Raw genomic sequence first — 16,287 nt, forward strand, 5'->3', positions numbered from 1 at the left:
ACGTGTGAAATTGGGAACAGGGGGCGGGAGGAAGGAGGGTGAGAATTTAAGGAGCACGCTGTCAGGATGTACCAGCAGGCAGACGCTTTGATAGCTTGCAAATGATTTGTGTGGTTAGGATATGTGCATGTATGCATAATTCATATATTAAGTCCACTTCTGTTGCTCTGTGAAATAGGATTTATTATCATGAATGTACCAATCTTCCCATTGAAAGGGGCCTTTCTACAGACACAATTCCTACCTAAAGCGGCTATAAATTAAGAAGATGGGTTCCCACAAGCCATAGGGGACTCGTGTTTCTTGCTGCTTCGTGGTCCTGCTCACGTGTGCTCACAGGGCACAGATGAGGGCTCGGACCCAGCGCTTCTGCCTCAGCCTCCTTGGGCAGGCTGTGCTCACAGGTTTTGAAGTTTCCATCCGGTGCTCGTGCTGTTGATTGTATTTATCTGTTCTGGTTCCATCTTGAAATGTACATTCTGGTTCGAACACTCCCCAAAGAACCACGTTCAAGCCTCTTCCTTGATGGCGTCCGGAGGGGTTCTGTTCTCTCCTTTCACTGTGCTTTTATTCTTTGGTATGAAGCTCATCAACCCCCTCCTGGGAACTGGGGAGCTGCCAGCAGGGCCGGGACCAGGCTGGCACAATTCCGGCACCCAGGGCACACAATTTAAGGAGGCGCTGATTCTCGGGTTTGAGCAAGTGCAGCGTCAGCATGTGCATGGACCTGAGAGTGAGTGCCTCCTTAAATCTTGCACCTGCCCTGTGGTCACCACTTCTTACTTCCTCCTCCAAACTCAGGAAGTAGCTTCTGTGGATCCAACAGGTCGGGTTTCAAACAGTAGGTCACCCAAATATTCCCAGGTCCCACTAGGGCATCTGCGTCCCAGGGTGGCTGCGAGGCAGAGATGGTGGAACTCCACCCCGGAGCAGTCACCGTGGGCCATTCCCAGGCAGTAAGGACAATCAGGAAAGTACAGGGAATGGGGAGAGAATTAAGATTTGCCATGATTGTTGGGGTACAGAGCTGGGGGTGCCCACTGGGAACAGAAAGCCTGGACAAGGAGGGCATGGAGGTGGCCTGAAAACCCCCTGGGGTGTGAAGTGAGGGAGGAAGGAGCCGTGGAGGAGGAAGTTGAAGGGAGATGCTGCTAAGGTGATGGAGGTGACGGAAGCCAATGCAGGAGAGTCAGAGACTCAATGTGACTAGCATTGATTCCAAGAGCAGCTGCTGATTGAATGTCTGTGTTCTGGGTGAAAGGTGAGGCCCGTGGGGCATCTGAGGATCATATAGCTGTACCCAGGTCCTCATTTATTTATCTATATGAGCTATTCCATAGTCACCACTTGGGTATGTTTGTATTTCTGGTAGGTCCTCGGCACGTGAGAAGTTACTGTTATCCTTCGGAGGATCTGCCATGAGAAGGCATTGTTGTTACCACTCTGAGGCTCCTGTGCTTGAATCTGGCCCAGCTGAAGCCGGCAAGTTGCAGGAAGGACCAAGGAGACAGGCAGTCACACGCCTCTCAGTTCTGTGCATCAACTACATTCTCATCTGTGACGTCTGCCTTGTGAAAATCAAGGGCCCACTCGGATGCTTCTCAGGGTCTTAGGAGTCCAGACCTGGGCAAAAGGATCTTCACAGCCAGGTTGGACGGGCAGATTCCAGGGTCAAAGCCATTTTCCTCCTGGCTCTTGTGAGGCTATGACACCCAATAGGCAAAGCTGGGGGAGCTGCTCTCCTCTGAGGTCCCAGCGTGACTCTCCAGGTCCATGACCCCACTAGGGGATGAGTTTCTGGGGTGCAAGCAGGCTGGCAGGTTTGGGGCTGGAGGAGGAGTGGGGCATGTTCAACTCTGAAGGCTGAGGTGTGCTACAGAGGATGAGGAAATGGCAGCTCCTGAGAAAACCAGGAGGGGTGTGGAACGGCCGGCACCGGCATTTTCAGAACTGGTCTTCCTTTGAAAAAAAAATCCCTTCTGTTCACCGACATTGAAAGTGCATTTTCCACATGCCTAAATCCTGTACCCCTTGAAATTATGTTCAATGCAAACCTGTGATGATCCGTGTGCCTCTGACTTTGACTATTTTGTCATCTGTGGTTTCCTTCCCTCCCTGGCAGGACTTGGAGATGTGACTGAGCCCGCCTTCTTCCTTTGCTCCACTAGGTGGCCCTGGGAGCCCTCAGATATCTGCCAGGCGTTCAGACAGGTGAATGAATCTCATTGGTTCACGGGAGGCATGATGCCACTGGGCAGCCCTTTTTAAGAGAAAAGCCAGGACCGGGGAGCTGCGACCCCTGAGCAGTGCTCTCCGTGTGGCTGGTAGAGATATCGGAGCTGCTGTTACAGCATCATGAGTGAGGTGAGTGGGGCTTTGACTCCTGGAGGGAAAGCTGGGGGTGAGAAGGGGCTCAGTTAGGCTCAGAAAATGTAGAACACTTCGACCCTGGACCCATTTGCTTGGGAGACTGACTCTGTTCATATGTGGGTTTGCATGGCAAGTGCAGACATTGGTTAAGTTTGCAACTTTTAAAAATTCACCTTAGGTAGAGAAGGGGATTCATTGTTTTGCTTGTGATTTAATTGTGACTTTGGAAAGTGCTTTGGGGTCTAGACCTCAGGAGAGAAAGCTGAGTGTTTTTAGTCCCTTGCGAAGATTTGCACTCTTGCAGCGTGTGTGTCTTCACGTGTTTTCCTTGGTGGGTACCTGTCAGAATGTGAGCAGGCAGGCCAGCTGGCGAAAGTCAGCCTCAGAAGAGAAGTGAGGGAAGGATTGCATTGCACGGCCATGTGGAAGCATTGCCTGTACAAACTACATCTGCAGTTAATCAGAGTAAAACCAGTAGAGAAATGCAAATTGTATGAACCACAAAAAATCTGCGCGTATGGGCGTGTGGGTCTAAGACGGGAGAAACTCTGGCTCCAATCTTCAATTGAAAGTCACTGCTCTGTATCTGTTTATCCAGAAGAGTTTGTTGGGGCAAACTGACAGCTCATTGTATTTTTTAAAAGATCCTATTCTCTGTCTTTCTTTTCAAAAAGGCAGTTTTGGGGTTGTACACCAACACCTTCTAATTCCACTTGGTAGCTGAGATAAATCCACTTTCATATCGTTTTGGCCGGCACTTAAATCATTATTTTAAAAAATCTTTTATTTTGCCTTTTTTTTTTGACAGATGGGTGATCCTCTTTTTTTTAATCTACAGTAAAATTAACAACTTCAGAAATAAAATGCCTCTTCCCTGCTTTCATCTCTCTGATGGGTGACTTTTGATATAAACATGACATGAAGATGGAGCAGGCAAAGCGTTATAAAATTTAGGAACAGGGTTTGGGTTGGAGCCAAGGGATCGGGCAAGAAAGAGTGCGAGCGTGGATGGAGGATGGGGAGGCAGAAACCTTCCAGCAGCAGCAAACCTTCCACCACAGCAGGTCCTGTTTGCCCAGTGTCCCCAGTACCAAGCAGGGCATCCAGTAACCTTATTTGAACTTGCCCACAAGCCTGCGAAGTAGGTGCTATTATGATTCCCAATTGATGGATGAGGAAACTGAGGTTCAGAGAAGTTCAGGGTCAGCTGGCTCAAAGCCACCAGCTAGTGAAGGGCAGATCCAGGACTTGGGTGGGTCTTGATGTCCAAATTGCGTATGGAATTTTCTGATCCGTATGAACAATGCATGCCAGAGAAAGTGAAAGAGGTGGAGAGTGGGGAGCTGAGGCCAGGAAGCTGGGGCTCTGAAACAGAGACAGGGCAATGAGAGCCAGGCCTTCTTTTCCTGAACGCTCAGGTGAGGGGCTTTCTGTAGACTGGACAGAGATTTCAGTATATTCTCTGTTTGCATCGGCTCACCATACTTGCAAGTAGAAGGGATGGCCGTGTGGGGTGGGGTTTTTTTTTATACAACTTAATAGTTTCAGATAGAAGAAGGGCTTAGAAGCCTGTGTAGCCCAGGGGGATCCCCCTCTTCGATCAAGTTAGCTAAAGGGGACTCTTCGGGAGTGGGGATCCCCCCGTTGGCTCTCCCCTCTGGCTGTCACCCATCTTCAGCAGAGGCTCCTTGTCCCATGCCACACTCATGAGCTTTCGAGAATGCCTCAGCTTAGCAGTGTCACTTAACTGTGGGTCCCCAGGGAGACAGCAAACTTCCCAGAGCTCACCCATCATGAGGATCACAACCTCGTTTCTGCTGAACATGTAATTAGGGCAGCTCTGCAGCCGCAGCCCCGCCCCCCAGCATTCCGTCAGAGGCCTTTGCGGGCTCTTCCAAGAACTCTGCCTTCTTCCTTAAATGTTGATAAAATCCCACAACATGAACATCTCACACCTTTGCCCCCCTTTGCTTCCCTTCCAGCTCTCTCCGCCTTTCTTCATCCTGCACCCATCCCCCCCCCACGTCACGTGCAGTCCCGGTGACCAGGTCTGCAGCTCATCTCCAAGTTTCTGGGAGCGTGCCCCTCGGAGGGTGGGAATTTGTCCCTTGACTCAAACTTAAATCTGCTGAAAACATTTAATAAAGTTGAACAGAAGCTCCTTTTCCGGGTAGAGGACGGGATCTCTCCCCCCTTCCCCCTAAGCTTTTCTTTAGTTGGATGACTTCCATGTGGCTTCTAATTTTAATAATTCTCAGGCGCGGATGGATTTCAGATGATCATTTACTTACCCCAGAGGGCCAAAGCAATGGATTTTGTCAGACTTTCCCCTGACCTCAGGATTTATTTGAGTCTGATGGGCACAGAGTTGCTGCTCCAGCTGTCAGGGTATAGTGCCGGCTGCAGAAATTCCCTAGCTCACAGCTGGGCTGGGAGGGGAGGTCCGGAAAGGGCCACAGGCTCCCTGGGGTGAGCTCTCTTTGAGTTCTTGCAGGCTTTGGTGGGGGGACTGAGCCTGGAGCTGGTTTTAAACTGGGTGACTTTACGACCACACATCTTTTTCCCCTTTGACAACGCTTTTTAGGGGTAAATGGCATGTGATGGAAAAGAGCAGCTCAAGTATAGCAAGGAAAGTAAAGTCCAAATTTAGGGTAACGTGAGAGCGTGGAGGTGGTTTGCAGGGGTGTCTAATTGGCATTTCAGTATTAAAGTGTGTCAGATGCGCCTGGAACAATCTACGAAATGAGCTGGAAGACAATTTAGCCGGGATCAGGATACAGGCTTCGGTACGTTCACTGGATCAAAAATCCTAAACACCAAGGTTGAAGTTTACAAAATGTATTCTCATCTCTTCCCTGCCCAAGAAAGAGAAAGGCTCCTTTTTTTTAGTGACCTAATAATACCATTTGAAAAAAAGTTCCACCAACAATGACAATCAGTTCCATCTTCTCATTCAGGTGTCTGTTTTTAAGTTGCTTTTTAAAAGAACTTATTTAGGAGAGCCAGGAGCAAGATTTTAATGCATAAAGGCACACATTTGGAGAGTTGATTTAAAAAATGACACACACCATCGCCCTGTTTGTGAGAGGATGGGGGAGTTCCCGGTTGCATAATGCATCCGTTGACAGCTGTGAATTAGACTTGAGACTCCTTTGGGAAAGCGCTCTCCTGACGCTTCCCTGTTGCTGTTCACAGTCTCTTTTCTTGCATCGGCTTGGATGGGATGTTGCAATTTGGTGCCAGGTTTCTGGGCCTTTCTCGCATCCAGACATTGGCCACGACAAAAGGACCACACCTGTCAAGGCATGGTTTGAACACACCGAGGAATTTTGTGGGTCAAATCTTTAGACCCACATGTGTATCCTTAGCACAGAATCAGAAGCTACTTGACTGATACATTAAATCTCTAAAGCAAGAAGAAAGCAGTAAACAGTGTTGTTCTGGACAGAGATTGCAAGGGAAAGCTATGCCCACTTATATTGGGGGGCGGGGGATGGAAAAGTCTTGATTTTTTTCCCGGAAGTAGCCATTGGTTTAAAAATCACATATGACACTGGTTTAGGGCTCATCTACTCAGCTCTCAGGGTAACCCTTTGGTGAGAGAAATAGTAAGATGAAACAGGCCTAAAATGAAAATTAGTATAGTTGTGTGCTTCCTATGATGTAATAGTGAACTGAAACAGATGCTGACGGGTGAGTAATAGGTTTGCAAGGAACAGTATAATTTAGACCAGTTAAACACGGATTCTGAGGGTAACTGTGCACAGTGTAGATTTTGCAACTGGCCCCAAAGGCTTAGCAAGAGAAGGTCAAATGAAAATGCAATTCCTTATGTAATTTTAACCTCATTTGGGGATATACCTGAGAGGAGATATAGGAAGATCCAGCAAAATCCATATGGTTTTGCAGGATCACACATTGATAGATGCTCTCTCTACTCTAATTGGGAACAATAGGTCTAGAAAGACACCAATTGCAACTTGGGTTCGAGTTTCAACATTTCCTAAGTGGGAAGAGGCCACAGTGAAGCAAGAAAATGTGTTTGCTGGGCTGGTGATGGTAATGGATTATTATAAGATTGATTTCCCCCATCCTGCATTTCATTAACGAATGCTGTGGGATTAAGTCTCACCGTTTTTCTCTTTTGAATTCTAAGAGTGACAGAATGCAAGATGTATTTTTTTTTAGAGAGAAAAATTGAATAAATGACTCACAATTGATTTTATTAGGGGTTTAGTAGAATAGTGTGATCAAGATGAAGAGGAAACATGAGCTTTTGTAATGGGAAGTGCCTCGAATTTATGATGAACACATTCTCTGCATTATTTTTTAAAATTCTAATTTCTGCTCTCAGTGCTTTATCAGAGGTGTTGTCATAGGTGGAAAGAATTCACAATTTGTTTGGGGTCTTTCTGTTCTTGGTCCACTGGGTACTCTGAACTATTTGAACACCTGAATGATATCATGAACCCAAGCCTGGGGCTTTCCATTAATTTAGAATGACTTTCCAGAAAGGGCTTCATAGAGGGGGAAAAGAAAGATTTTATGGGATGCATATGCACAGGTATATATTATATTTGATTGATATTTTTATAAAACACTGCAGTAAAGATCACGCTGTTAAAGTATTATCTTGATTTGTCTGGGCTGCTGTAACAAAGTACCACAGACTGAGTGACTTATAAACAATAGAAATTTATTGCTCACGGTTCTGGAGGCTGGCCGTCTGATACCAGGGTGTCAGCATCCTTGGGTGAAGGATCTCTTCCGGTTGCAGACTTCCCACTGTATCCTCACCTGGTGGAAGGGGTGAAGGAGCCTTCTGGGGTCTCTTTTATAAAGGCACTAATCCCATCCATGAGGGCTCCACCCTCATGACTTAATCACCTCCCAAAGACCCCACCTCCTAATGCCATCACCTTTGGGTGTTAGGATTTCAGCATGTGAATTTTGGGGGACACAAACATCCAGACCATAGCAAGTATTATGGGTTGCATTTTATTTATTAGAATTATCCTACCTAGACTTTGAACTTCCTGAGTCATCCACAGACCTGGCTCCTGGCTTGGCACTTTGTAATGTTCAGTAGATTAATCTACTGGATGAATCAGTAGATTTCAGGTTGTGGATTTATCAGTTACTGTGACCAACAGACCAGCACCCTCTTCTCTAAATGTTGAGATTTGTGGTCCAGGTGAGTTTGGAGAGCAAAAAATTCTCTCTTTTGTTGTTTATGGGTTTGAAACCTGTGTTTGCCATTTAAATCCTTTTAAATTGGAAATGGGTGCATTGTTATACATGCAAAATAAATACCTTCACGGCAGGCAAAGAAAATGAGAAAAACTTAGAAGAATCTCAATAGAAAGAACTCTTGACATTTGGGAAAATGTCAAGGAAAATAGGGAGCTGAGGGAGGGATGGAGAATTCTAATATCCTTCAGTTTGGGGTTATTCTACATTGAGATTATTTTGATTCAGACAAGTTCTGTGAAATTCAAACAAAAAGGGGTGGTAACCTGAGGGGCAGAACCCGTGACTACCTTGAAAAATGGCTGATGTATTGAAATGGAAAACCAATTTGACTGGGATTAGAGGTGAATAAGAAATAGTCCAAACTGATCTTTAGTAAGTTAGCTCCATATGCCCAATCGTCATCAGCCAAACTGTGAATCTGGAGTATTGCTGCAGGCGCAATATATCTAGCATACAGGAGGCAAGTTGCATATTTAAATATTTTAATTAATACTTAAAAATGAAGCACCAATGTTAGTACTAATTAAAACAAATATTTTAATTATAGGTGCATATTTAAATATTTCAAATTAATTTATATTTGAAATAGGAATACAGGACAATTCATATGCTAAAAGACATCAATTCATATTTGTCCTCCTGGGAAGTAGGACATTGAATTGTGCATCCAGGCTGCTGTGCAGTCTCGTGGGGTCTGTCTCCACTCTTTTATTGTCCCCAGGCACAAACTACTTACCGTTCTTCCAGTCTTTGGAATGAAGTGAGGTATAAATAAGGAATGGGGAAACATTTTCCATTCGATTTGGTACAGGTGCCCTTTGGGTACAGATAGGAGAATGTTCTATAGCTCATTGCTTTGTGTCATAGGCCAAGCAAGCTTGCCACATCTGGCAACGGCCCAAACCCATAAATCCAACATCCATTTCTGGGCTGTTTTACATGAACCATTCAGTATAAGTTACATATTCCAGGCATCAATCTGCTTGAATATTGTTTGTGCCTTGCAAATAGCCCTAAATTTATGCTTCAGAATCTCACTAAATGACTTCTTGTTCCATATCTGAAAGGGAAACGCTTGGCCATATTTATAACATTGCCAGTGGAAAAATCAAGCACCCACTAAATGCCATTATTTTATATTTTACTCTTAATCTGCCACTTTTTAAATAAAAGGAAGACAAATTAGAATCATAAAGCAAGAAGGTAATCATCCACACATTGAAAACGCTCCTGCAGGACATCTAAAGGGAAGAAGCCCCAAAGTGTGAACTGCCCCACTCAAATAGGGCAATTTTCATATCATGATGGAGCTATAAGGAAGAACAGGGAGTCCTTTGCTCTGGGAGGTTTCAGCCTCCAGTTTGAGGACACTGGTGGATTTCCTAAGACTGAAATATCTCAAGTCATCCATATTGCAGTCCTTCACCAAATGGCCTGGAATGTCTTTTGAATGTTAGTTTTCAAATACTTGCTTATGGAGATTTGATAACTGAGTTTCTTTCTGGATTGACGTGAGATTACACTTTGCTGGCTATTACGATCCAAAACTGTTGTGGAGTGGCACGGTGAAAGAAATGGTCATCTGTCCCCATAACACTGCACTTGTATCGTGGCCAAGGTTCTAGCAAAGTGACTAGTTATTTTAATTTTATACGATGCATGAGAAGAGGACCCCAGAGACTGACAATACTCATTAACATTGGTCTTAACCAAACAAGAGAGTAAAAATATAGCGAGGAAATACATTCTTTCTTTTTCCCAAGATCTTTTTGAAATTTTTTTTTTAGCCAATACACTTTTCTGTCAGTCATGTGGTTAAATTCCAATATTTAAAAACTAATTAAGAAATTACACTTGTTTTAAAGATTAAGATTCCTTTTTTTTTTTCGGTACGCTGGCCTCTCACTGTTGTGGCCTCTCCCGTTGCGGAGCACAGTCTCCGGACGCGCAGGCTCAGCGGCCATGGCTCACGGGCCCAGCTGCTCTGTGGCACGTGGGATCTTCCCGGACCGGGGCATGAACCCATGTCCCCTGCATCGGCAGGCGGACTCTCAACCACTGTGCCACCAGGGAAGCCCTAAGATTCTTACATAAATAATTTCCTTACTAAGTATTATCCACTGTTTCCTTAGGGGTTGTTAGAAAAATATCACTTTATTTTCTTGAGCCTGGCAAAATGGATAATTGTGCCTAGGCTTTTCTTTTCCACATTTCCGCACGCTTGTTTGATGTGCAGAAGAATCCCTGAGGCCGTGAAGTGGTCAAATTCTGAGCCTGAGAGCATCCACTGTGATGGTCTCCTCATTTGGGAGGGTTGAGAGGTCATCAGTAGACACAGGTGTTGACACAAACCTGCCCACGTTCAAGGTGGCAGAGTGTGTTGAACCCTCTATAAAGATCCTCTCTCTTCATGAGTCTCAAAGAGCTGTAGATGGAGATGCAACAAGCAAAACTTCAAACTATTATGCCATGGGAACACATCCCTGAAACAATTCAAGGTGGTTTGAAATGATTCTGGTCTCTCCCTAGTGAAACCATCGCTATCCTGCCCCTTGCTTTCTTTGACTTTTTCACCATTAGCTGTGGTAATTCTAATAATAAACATCCACAAGTACTTAAAAACTAACATTCAAAGCTTATCAGCTTTTGGGGAACCATTTCCTCAGTCATCCTGCAGATCCGTGACAGAGCAATGGAATGGTGTACACAGTGACCGTGGGTATCAATTCTCAAGAAGAGTGTACCCTCTCAGGGAAAAAATTGGAGCATGCGTGCACAATAATTTTTTATTAACTTATTTTAAAATTATTTATTCATGCTAATGTGCTCATCTCTTAAGTGCAGTTATGAAACATACCAAAAATAAGCATTGAAAAGAATGACAGAATGATGAAATAAGCTATACTTTAGATATCTTGCTAATTGTGATGACTTTATTAATCTTAGTCAAAATTTCAAGGCACCGTATATACTTGTGAGAGATAATTGTTGATGGAAAACGTGGAAATCTATAGTTCAAATAGTCTTGGTAACTAATAGTCTTGGTAACTGCACTTCTTTTTTTTTTAAAAAAATTATTTATTTATTTTATTTTGTTTATTTTTGGCTGTGTTGGGTCTTTGTTGCTGTGCGCGGTCTTTCTCTAGTTGCGACGAGCAGGGGCTACTCTTCATTGTGGTGCACGGACTTCTCATTGCGGTGGCTTCTCGTTGCGGAGCACGTGCTCTAGTAGATGTGGCACATGGGCTCATTAGTTGTGGCTCATGGGCTCTAGAGCACAGGCTCAGTAGTTGTGGCACACAGGCTTAGTTGCTCTGCGGCATGTGGGATCTTCCTGGACCAGGGCTCAAACCCTTGTCTCCTGCATTGGCAGGCGGATTCTTAACCACTGCGCCACCAGGGAAGCCCTGCGCTTCTTTTTGAGCTGAATTTGTTGAGTGTGATTTTTAAGCTTGTATTGGCACTTGTGAAGATATTCTAATAGGAGAAGTGTTAGGTAGCATTTCCATTGTTTCCCTGTTGCTTTTGCTGGAAGTATTAATATCTGTGAAAATTTTATGCAGGAATTTTTTTATTCCTGTAAAAAACAGAAAATTTACCATCTTTCTCATTTTTAAGTGTGTAATTCAATCGTATGGTTTATTTACTTCGTTGTGAAACAGATCTCCAGAATTTTTCATCTTGTAAAACTGAAATTCTACCCATTAAACAACTCCCTGTTCTCCTTCCTCTATCCTCTGTTAACCACCTTTCTATTTTCTGTCTCTATGAATTTGACTACTTTAAGTACCTCATATAAGTGGAATTATACAATATTTGTCTTTTTTTTTTTTTTGGTAACGGGCTTGTATTACTTAGCTTCACGTCCTCAAGGTTCATCCATGTTGTAGCATGTGACTATGCAGGAATTTTTTAAAGCCACTTACCTACTGTGGTGCGATTAGGTTGGTTAAATGTAGGTGTATAAATATAAATCCTCTTACCGGAGCACAAGGAACTGCAGTGCAGCATGTGGTGATATTCCAAGAGCAACTTAAGAGTAAGGGAGTCATAGAAATCAAAGTCATGGTTACCAAAGGGGAAAGTGGTGGGAGGAGGATTAATGGATACATACCACTATATATAAAAGAGATAAGCAACAAGGTCCAACTGTATAGCACAGGGAACTATATTCAGTATCTTGTAAAAACCTATAATGGAAAAGAATCTGAAATAGTATATATATATATATATATATTATATATAATATGTATATATAAAACTGAATCATTTTGCTGTACACATGAAACTAACACAACATTGTAAATCACTATACTTCAATTAAAAAAAAAAGGGAAAAAAAGAGGGAGGGTGTTCTGGACAATCCTCAGTCGTAGGATTTCCACTGTTTCCCACCCACCAAATGATGATGTCGATATCAATCCAGATAATAGCTACTGGTAACATCTAACTTCTTTCTTACTGATCTTAGATCTTAAACTGATATACATAGACATTCTGAAATTCTCTTCACCACGCATAGTTGTAAGAGTTGAGCACCTTGCAGCCCCTGAGGTGCCATCCATTCTGCAGTCTGTGTCAGTGGTGCCCTCTGGAGTTGTGCAGTGCACAACCTGTGCAGCTGAACGTGGTGGCCCTGCACCTTCCTGGGGCGCAGCTGGCCTGCTTAAAGACCATTGACCCAGAGAAAGAAGGTTGTTTCTACTGTCCTGCTTAGAATTAAAGGAGGCCCTATTGTCATTTCATTCCAGGTAGTCATTTAAAATAGGGAACTGAGTGCCCCAAGGCTAATCCTGTTCAAAATCACAGAGATTCTTGAGCAAAAGTCAGGCTAGGTTTCACTTACACATTTCCTATCCTATTAAATTTCTCATTTTCTGACATATCCTGGATACAGCCCAATTTCTTTTGTACCTGTCCCAATTCCATTTAGGACTTGGACATGAAACATATTAAAACTAATATTGTCCTGGATTATTTTTTTCCGAGTTAAAAAAGAACAACCACAGAAATCTTGACAAAGTTATTCTTTCCTTCACCAGGGCTTCCACTTTGTTTCTAGAGGTTCACGTATCCAAGCCGACCCCCTCACCCTCCCACCCCAATCACACATGAAGTTGGTAAATGTCAGTATTGCTACTCTTGTACAATATCTCGTAAAGATCTCTGTTCACAAAGTTTCCTTCTGCATCGTCCAGCAGAGTTTCCTTGACTTTGAGTTTACACCAGTGGCCTTCATTCCTTGCCTTACCCTCCTTGGCTCTGTTTGAAAGTGCAAGACCATTCTAAACCCCCAAAATCAAACTCTTAGAAAATGTTTGCTCAGGCAACAGAGTCCTTTTCTATGGCAAAACCATTGCACGTACAGGCAGACCTTGGAGATATTTTGGGTTCAGTTCCAGACCACTGGAACTGAAATAAAGTGAATATCTCAATAAAGGGACTCACGCAAATGTTTTTGTTTCCCAGTGCATACAAAATTTACATTTACACTGCACTGTAGTCTATTATTAAGTGTGCAATAGCATTATGTCTAAGAAAAAGTACCTACCTTAATTAAAAATGCTGTATTGCTGAAAAGATGCTATCATCTGAGCCTTCAGCAAGTCATACTCATTTTGCACAGTCACATCAAAGATGACTGATCAGAGATCACCATAACAAATATAATAACGAAAAAGTTTGAAACATTGTGAGAATTACCGAAATGTGACACAGAGACACAAAGTGAGTAAATGCTTTTGGAAAAATGGCGCCAATAGACTTGCTCGACACACTGTTGCCACAAACCTTCAATTTGTAAAAAATGCAATATTTGCAAAGTGCAGTAAAACGAGATATGCCTGTTATTGGTATTTACTTACCCTCTCAAATTTCTGTTTGCCTTCTAGATTATGAATATTTAAAAGACAGAGACTGTGTCTTCTACACCCTTTCATCTCCTCAGCACATACCATTCAACCCACATTGATGGAGAATCCATTATATGTTGGACATTGTGCTGGGTGAATGGACCCCTCCCCTCAAAGAGCTTATAGGCTACTGGGGGAGACAGAGTTCACATAAAATTAACTGGACGACAGGGTCCATACAGGGTATGGGGCTACTCGTTGTATAGACCAAGTGCCAGGGAAGCATTGGTTAACATCATTGTGCAGACCTGGAAAGGGGAAGAAGGATGTGACCTGCAAAACCTTCCCAAAGGGTCAATGCTTACAAAAGTAGGGGCTCAGTACATGTTGGTTGAAGAATAACCACCATAACTAATGGTTAATCTTAAAAGTCATATATGTTAGAAGAACCTCATGCGAATTTAGCAATCTTCAGGTCTAATGAATGGACACACATCTATTAGGGTACTATTCAGTTATCCCTTGGTATCCTAGGGGGATTGGTTGGTTCCAGGACCACCCTGCCCACGGATGGATACCAATCCAAAGATGATCAAGTCCCTTATATAAAATGGCATAATATTTGCATATAACCTACACACATCCTCCCATATACTTTAAATCATCTCCAGATTACTTATAATGCCTAATACAATGTAAATTATGTCAATAGTTGTAAATACAATGTAAGTGCTAAGTAAATAGTTGCTAGCATGCAGCAAATTCAAGTTTTGCTTTTTGGAACTTTCTGGAACTTTTAAAAAATATTTTAAATCTGCGGTTGGTTGAATCTCAGATTCAGAACTGTCAGATACGGAGGGCTGACAGTAGTTGATTTCTAACTCCTGCTTAGTGATGTAAATTGCTTTAAACATGCTGGACATTTTCTTCATCCTTATTAATGAATAGTTGGGTTCTACTGACTTGTCATATCTTTCTTTAAAAGTGTTAAGTGAAAATAAATCTGTTCAGTACTTTGGAAGCAGATTACATGAGGACAGTCAATATGATTTTTGGAATTGTGCATATTGTGTTATTTTAAAAGTTCCATATTCTAATTGTGAGAAATGCCTAAGTGAATTTAGATATGCCTGTAATCTATCTTCTGTGAGGGTATTAACATTTGTCCATGGCAGAATATCATTGCACGCTTTGTATCTCAGAGCCCCGGGGGGCTTCTTACTCATTATTATTATTTTCTTGTCTTTGGAGTTCGTTCAGGGCGTGGGCTCATCCCTGTATTTATAGCTCAGTTCTCACATATGCATAAGTCCTGTTCAAAATACCGAGATAATACAGTGTCACATCACAAATATTATTTCTGGCAATGTTCTCTACCTCCAAAATGTGGGCCATTTTACTTCCTCTTGATGTCTTCTTAAAATAGATGTAGCCATTTGTCAATCTGTACTTCCACCAAATACCTCTTGCAAGTTCACTGTTATTTTTTCATCTAGATTTTGTCTTTCCCAACTTCAGAGCAGATTCAGTTCACTTGCGGGGCACTGTTTTGTGAATTTCCACATCACCCTTTTTATGCTGAGTTCTTGCTGAGAGCCAGATTTGACTGAAACGCAGGCAAGAGCTTCCCCACGGTTGAATTTTGGATGAGGATTTGGAATTCTCACCTGACACAAATATATATGCCGTGTGATATAACTGAAGGGTCACAAGCAGGGGCCTCAGGGGACCTTGCTCTGCTCCTGTGTCCCTTCAGTATTACAACAAGGAAGCAGGACAGGGGCTGAAGAGTAGAGCAGATTCCCATCAGAAACGAGGCCACTTAAAAACAAGCCACAGCTCTGTCATCTTTTGCTCCAGTCCACCTCTACCATAAACCTCTTTCCAGGTGACAGGAGCTCAGAGCTGGGCAGTCTAAGTGAGCCTGTCACTGGGTGGTGGGGAGAAGACCAGTGACATGATTTGGGGGGACAGTGAAAAATAGAAATGTGGTGCTCCATGTTGAAAATGATGAAGAATTTTGAGAACGTGATGCCAAGTGTGGGCCCTTTAAGTGAGGGACACTGTAGGGGACTGCAAGTGTCACAGGGCCACAGGGCTGGCCCCGTGAGGTGGGGGAAGGGAGGTGTGGAAATGGGGGCTGCTGATTGCCTTTTAGTGAAAAAAACAAAACTAAAAATAGAACTACCATATGACCCAGCAACCCACTACTGGGCATATACCCTGAGAAAACCATAATTCGAAAAGAGTCATGTACCAAAATGTTCATTGCAGCTCTATTTACAATAGCCAGGACATGGAAGCAACCTAAGTGTCCATCGACAGATGAATGGATAAAGAAGATGTGGCACATATATACAATGGAATATTACTCAGCCATAAAAGGAAATGCAACTGAGTCATTTGTAGTGAGGTGGATGGACCTAGAGTCTGTCAAATAGAGTGAAGGAAGTCAGAATGAGAAAAACAAATACCGTATGCTAACACATATATACGGAATGTAAGAAAAAAAAAGTTCTGAAGAACCTAGGGGCAGGACAGGAATAAAGACACAGACGTAGAGAATGAACTCGAGGACATGGGGAGGGGGAATCTGGGACGAAGTGAGAGAGTGGCATGGACATATATACACTACCAAATGTAAAATAGATAGCTAGTGGGAAGCACCCGCATAGCACAGGGAGATCAGCTCAGTGCTTTGTGACCACCTAGAGGGGTGGGATAGGGAGGGTGGGAGGGAGACGCAGGAAGGAGGATATACGGGGATATATGTATATGTATAGCTGATTCGCTTTGTTACAAAGCAGAAACT

The 16,287-nt window shown here is 43.2% G+C and overlaps 1 protein-coding gene across 1 annotated transcript in view; it reads left to right on the top strand.

The window, feature by feature from the left end:
* The first annotated feature begins 2,258 nt into the window (after positions 1-2,258).
* PCP4 (Purkinje cell protein 4) overlaps positions 2,259-16,287 on the top strand; it is a 56,188-nt gene continuing 42,159 nt past the window's right edge. The window contains exon 1 of the mRNA XM_060149461.1: positions 2,259-2,364. Coding sequence (XP_060005444.1) covers positions 2,356-2,364 — 9 coding nt within the window. The 5' untranslated portion in view covers positions 2,259-2,355. The remainder of the gene's footprint in view (positions 2,365-16,287) is intronic.

Source organism: Lagenorhynchus albirostris, chromosome 5 (assembly GCF_949774975.1).
Source record: "Lagenorhynchus albirostris chromosome 5, mLagAlb1.1, whole genome shotgun sequence".
NCBI classification, from domain to species: domain Eukaryota; kingdom Metazoa; phylum Chordata; class Mammalia; order Artiodactyla; family Delphinidae; genus Lagenorhynchus; species Lagenorhynchus albirostris.